At 39.3% G+C, this 6,000-nt stretch overlaps 1 protein-coding gene across 1 annotated transcript; it reads right to left on the reverse strand.

Annotated features, from left to right (window-relative positions):
• Positions 1-971: 971 nt before the first annotated feature.
• Positions 972-5,796, reverse strand: LOC137003700 (tripartite motif-containing protein 16-like). Its single transcript, XM_067363966.1, has 6 exons — positions 5,192-5,796; positions 4,542-4,641; positions 3,233-3,466; positions 2,994-3,144; positions 2,814-2,876; positions 972-1,582 (listed from the first exon to the last, which is right to left on the reverse strand). The coding sequence occupies exons 1-6, from the start codon at positions 5,794-5,796 to the stop codon at positions 972-974; spliced, it is 1,764 nt and encodes a 587-aa protein (XP_067220067.1).
• Between the last annotated feature and the right edge of the window lie 204 nt (positions 5,797-6,000).

Consider the following 6,000-nt stretch of genomic DNA (forward strand, 5'->3'; position numbering starts at 1 on the left):
CTTTGTAATAATCCTCTGATGCATGCAAGTAAAAATCACTGCACAACATAAATGATAAATATATTAGGCAGTATCTTAGCGAAAGTGCATTTCTTCCTGTTTTCAAAAAGTTGCATCATATATGATGTAAGCGGAATGTTAAGGGCAATGTGAGTACAGGCCAGCTGGGGAGTTGGGAAGGGGGACAATCGCCCTCGGTTCAAGGCAACCATGCCTAGTGTGAGTACACCCTTAAGCCTTCTTGTTAGTGCGCCTCCCATGCCGGAGACTACGATTTGATTCCTGCTCAGAGTGGGTCAAGTAGGACCAGTTACATTTGGTGCCGTGACCCAGATGGGAGTGAGTTTTAGGGGGTTGAGTGTAAAAGATGTTGGCCAGTCAGAATGTGTGCATGTAAACCTCACTCTACTGGATAGTCATGTAATCACATATATGATGATGTGAAACCTGATATTAATGATACCACATTAGATATGACATGAATCTGAATCAAGAATTTGATTCTACCTGTAATAAAACTGAGTCAGCAGAACGGAAGGTGTTAGGATAATAATGAATCATTTAATGGATGTTATTAGCATCATCAAAAAAAAAACTAAACATTAAGTAGTCTATATAATAATTTTTGAAGAAACCATTTTAAATGTGTAAATATGCAAAAGTCTATTTTTTCTACAGTATATGAGAGATAATAGTGCACTAAAAACTTATGAAAAATGTTCATACTGATGATCTAGAAGTAGCAGAAACATTTAACTTTTAGAAACTGACAAATCCTGTTGGACGAGATGTTAGAGATGTCTTTAACTGTTGTCAGAAAAAACTATGCACACAATGTTCCAGTAATGCAGAAACTAAACCATTTCTTTTAAACAAACAACTGAGTCAGCAGAAGATAAATGACAGACAGGAAAATACAGCACTATTGATATACAGAAGTTTGAAAACCAATCCTGTTTAGAAAATACGCCTCATGACATCATCATTCTGTGAAGCAACAAAGCCCCTAGAATATCTGGATTAATATATATAATATCCGAATTATTTAATCGGCTGGACAGTTTCACTGCTGTCTGTTTATCTAATCCAAACACAGCATAGAGTGGCTGAGTGAATGTGGTCTGGACTCTGTGGATGAGGCTCATTGTGTCTGAGACGCTGTAGAAGGACAAAATCCCTGCGCTGTGATCCACATACACTCCTATTCTACTGGAGACATTGACTACAGGAAGGACAGTCTCTATGTTATTGTGCCAGAATGAGCAATAGTCTGGAGAGCAGAACAAACACCAGGACTGATTGTTACGTCCAACTGCACACTCAGGACCATTTCCCTTCCTGCTGATGCTCTTATATGTCACTGCTATATCCACTCCTAATCTCCCATCTCCACTCCACTCCACCTCCCAGTAACAGCGTCCAGTCACACTCTCTCTACACAATGCCTCGGTCCAAGAATCAAATCTGGCTGGATGATCAGGATACGGCAGACGTGTGTCAGAGTAAGTGATCACTGTGTTTTCCTCAAACAGACGGAGCCAATTATTCACTGAGTTTGGATCCAGAGTCAACAGACGGGAATCTGTTGGAGATAAACACATAATTACTCATAACTTTACATCAATAATATAACACATTAATGGGTCTCTACAATATCATAATTTCATAATGATTATAAGTGGATGTGTCAATCATGAATAAAACCTCAGTTCACTTAAAGTAATTGACTAATCAGATAAAATCTTATTGATTTCCTTATTTTACGTGAAAAAAAAACCATGTTATTCTTGCAAAGTTATGAAAAACAAATATAACTGCAAATCTATGCTAAATATTGTGTGCAAAAAAAGGTATCAGCCCACTCTTACTCCCAAGACACTAAAACTGAAGCATGGCAAGTGCTTTATGCATTTCAACTCTTCTGAAGACATTTGTTATCTTTATTCAAGGAACAGTGACATTTTATTCACTGGAATTCAAGAATGTAATCGCTGCTCCATAAACACAGTCACATCACATTCAAAGATAAATCCCATCTCTCATGGGACACATGAAAGCATTTCACATCAAAGATGGTGTAAATTAATCGTTTAGGGGTAAAATGAAATTCAAAATATGTGACAAGCGATATACTGTTAGCAAACGCCACACCAATGAGAATGGCGCATATGATATGCAAACCAAGTTGTACGAATTCATACAAATTAGCCACGTTCCCATGAGATCGGATTGGAATAAACACCTTGAATCACTCTTGCAGGCATTTTTATGGAATACGACACACATGATGTGGTGCCAGAGTGTCTCAAGTCTGACAAATTTTCTAACCAGCATGCAATGCTTCAAGCCGATCGGTCTGCATAATACAATGTAACATTAAACACAGTTAAGGCACTGTAAGTGATTTCTGAGAAACACTCTTTATATATGAAATCACCAAAACAAACACGCCCCTACCCAAATGAATTACGTCCATATCTTGATAACTCCGCCCCCCAATTTACAAACATGCTATACAACATAGGCACCACCCCCATCATGAGTGGACACACCCCTCACTGCTGATTGGCTACAAGTGTGTTTTAGTGCTCAGTCTGATCCACTTTCAACAGCGTTTACAGCGTTCGCTTATTTACTAAAGGCTGCGTTCCATTCTGAAGGGCAAATCTCTATGGCCATTATGTTTGTAACAAACAAAAACCCAAGTTTACATATGGCTCCAATGAACTTATCTGTTTCTTGAACGAATCCCTGGTAAGATCATCATGTGTAATTACCACAGAAAGTTTCAGTGTTTGTGTGTTGTAACTCACATTGTAGGAACTCCTTCCTAGTCGTAAATTCAAGACTCGGGACAATGACCTGGACGGTTTTCACTATGAACACCAAAGAATATCTGCATTAGCGCAAACCCTTTAATTCCCATCAAGAATTAAACTACTACTATTTAATATTTAATGAACAGTGCTCAACTCTATTCTGAGAGTATTTACCTGTTTTAGATAATCTTTCTATTTCATCTGTGCAGAACTGCTGCAGTTTGTCTCTGAGTTGAGAGACAGATTTCACCACCTCATCAAAATTGGGACGAGAACTGACAGTGAAGCTGTCTGTAGATCCAGAGAAAGAGACCGATGGGCAACTCTATAGATACAAAGACAAAAATATAAGCTGTGCAATTAGAGAAGCTTGTTGAATTCTTCAGTCCTGTGTTTAAGAAGATCTCTGTTACCTGGAGGAAATGAATATGATCATCTGTGTTTGAAAGCTGTTTTAGTTCATTCTCTTTCCACCTCAGATCATCCAGCTCCAGCTCCAGTCGTGCCAGTCTTTCTTCAGCTTGTTTCACTGCAGCTCGTTCCTGATCTCTGATCAGCTGCTTCACCTCAGCATGACGTTTCTCAATGGAGCGGATGAGCTCAGTGAAGATCCTCTCACTGCCCTCCATTGCAGTCTGTGCAGAGCGCTGTTATATGACACACATTACAATCAGATCTTAATGGCACCTCTCACATAGAGCTCCAGTGTTAAACTGTTAAAAATAAAGATTCTTAAATAGTTCTTCATTAGAGTGTAAGGTTCCATGAATAACCTTCCTATTGTGCAAAAGGTTCTTTATGGTGTAAAAAAAGGTATTTTGAATAGACTCAAATTACTTTAGTTAATTACATTAGTGGAATTGCATTGTAATGGTTCAAATCAAACTTATCTGATTATCAATTTGTAGCAGTAAATGAAGAGGCATCATATTGATCACAAGTTAAGTATGGAGTACCGCAAGGCTCAGTACTAGGACCACTGCTTTTCTTCACCCTGTACATGCTACCCTTGGGAGTTATCATTAGGAAACATCTATATTTAGCTCTATATTTCTTCGCTGCCTGACAAAAGGTAAGCCAATCTTTTATTTCATGTACGCAAGCAGAGACTTTGTCAATTTAAGTGGATAGAGCGGGCCTACCATATATTTGAATGTCATCAGCATATAAATGGTAAATAAAGCCATGTTGGTACAAGATTTGATGCAGGAGTAGTATGTAAAAAATGAATAGTAGTGGGCCAAGAACGGATCCCTGGGGGACACCTCACTTCAAATGGGCAGAAGGGGTTTGAAAATCCTGCACTGAAATGTTGAACTGTCTGTCAGAGAGATAAGAAGAAAACCAAGAAAGAGCAGCACTAGAAATACTCACACCTGAGAGGCAGGAAATAAGTAAATCATGGAAAACAGTATCAAAGGCAGAGATAAGGTCAAGCAGCAGAAGTATAGAGAGAGAACCAGAGTCACCAGAGAGTAGTAAATCAATCAACATTATTATGATGTGATTTACTGTATATAAGACTTTGTTTTAGGCCAAATGGTTAATCCTGCCATCCTTCTCATGTAGTAGCTTTTCAAAGTAATCAGTCAGAAAACTCATAATTCATATAAATCATATAATTTTTAAGAAACAAACCTTTCACTGAAAGATTCTTCAGGGAACCAAAAGTTCTTTTGTGGCATTGCCATGAAAACCTTGTTTTGTGTGAAGGAGACTTACCTTATGAGACTCCACAGCTTCTCTCATCCGCTTTAGATCTATCCTTCTCTGCTGGATTGTTTTCTGGATGTTTTTCTGTGTTTCCTCAAAATGTTTCTGCAGAAAACAGATATATAATTAAATAAATAAATGATTTTTGTAAACAAGTCTCTTATTTATTGTTACTCTGTGGCAAGCAGGATGAGGCCCGAGAACTGTGAGAACAGGGTGAGGTGGCGTGATTGATGATGAGCATCACCTGTGCACCACACCGGTCTAGAGTTTCTAACGGAGGAGCTCTGGGAGCATAAAAGGAGGAGAGAGGACAGTGAAGGACGAGAAAGGACCAGGCCTGCACTATTTTACCTTATCTTTTGCTTATGTGTGTGCAGCAGTCTCAGTGAGGGACTTTTACTTTCGTTTTGTGTTTGTTTATTTTAAACTAAAGTTGTTGAATGTTCACCGGTTCCCGCCTCCTTCTTCCCTGAACAACATACCTCATCACATAGTCACTTAAGTGCATTTATTGGATCGAAAACACAATGTCTATCTTTTTAAAACATAAATCAATTACATAAGTTTCCCTGATTGAGAGAAAAATCACATAACAAATAAGGAGGGAAACGACATGATCTCATGTCACTCATGTGATCCAGTAGAGAGCAATACCTTTCTCTGTTCTTGCCGCTTCAGTTGATACAGTGTCATGATTTTTGTGTTCATCCACCAAACAAAGCATACAGATACACCGCTGGTCAGTACGGCAGTAAATTTCCAGCATTTTACCATGTCGAGGACAGATCATGTCCTGCAGTCGTCCAGTGGCGTCCATCAGATTGTGTCTTTTACCTCTGAAGAGATTCTCATGCTGTTCAAGGTGATTTTGACAGTAAGAGCTTCGACACTCCAGACACGACTTCACTGCTTTCTGTTTTCTTCCAGTGCAGGAGTCACACTGAACATCTCCAGATCCAGTGTGATCAACTGCAGGAGCAGCAGAAGGAGCAGCAGGAGCAGATTGGAGTCTCATCATCTTGAGTTGCTCCACCATCCCAGCAAACACCACATTCTTACTTAAAACTGGTCTTGTTGTGAAGGTTTTTCTGCACTGAGGGCAGCTGTAAATTCCCTTCCGATCATTCTGATCCCAGCAATCTGAGATGCATTCCTTACAGTAACTGTGTCCACAGGGAATCGTCACTGGATCCTTCAGGAGATCCAGACACACTGGACAGCAGAACTGGTCCTCAGCCCATGAGATACTGGCTCCTGCCATTTCACTGTATATGAACACAGACAGAGAGACGATACACACTGCAGTTCGACAGTCGAGTTCCTTCTAACTGAAGGGTTTATATACCTTCCTGATTAAATACCTGAGAAACAGGTTTTACTGTAGGGAGTGACTTACTGTAACTTGTTCATTTCAGTGTTTTTTTGTTTTTAATGACTACACTGTTTAGACGACAATGTTGAACTG

The sequence above is a fragment of the Chanodichthys erythropterus genome, chromosome 3 (assembly GCF_024489055.1).
Source record: "Chanodichthys erythropterus isolate Z2021 chromosome 3, ASM2448905v1, whole genome shotgun sequence".
NCBI classification, from domain to species: domain Eukaryota; kingdom Metazoa; phylum Chordata; class Actinopteri; order Cypriniformes; family Xenocyprididae; genus Chanodichthys; species Chanodichthys erythropterus.

What these genes read in the sequence shown, in the direction of transcription:
- LOC137003700 (XM_067363966.1), bottom strand. Translation starts at nt 5,796, where the DNA reads ATGGCAGGAGCCAGTATCTCATGGGCTGAGGACCAGTTCTGCTGTCCA. An exon ending in AAGCTGTGGAGTCTCATAAG is followed by an intron (nt 3,467 to 4,541) that starts GTAAGTCTCCTT and finishes GTCATATAACAG; the next exon opens with CGCTCTGCACAGACTGCAAT. An exon ending in TAGGAAGGAGTTCCTACAAT is followed by an intron (nt 1,583 to 2,813) that starts GTGAGTTACAAC and finishes TATCTCCAACAG; the next exon opens with ATTCCCGTCTGTTGACTCTG.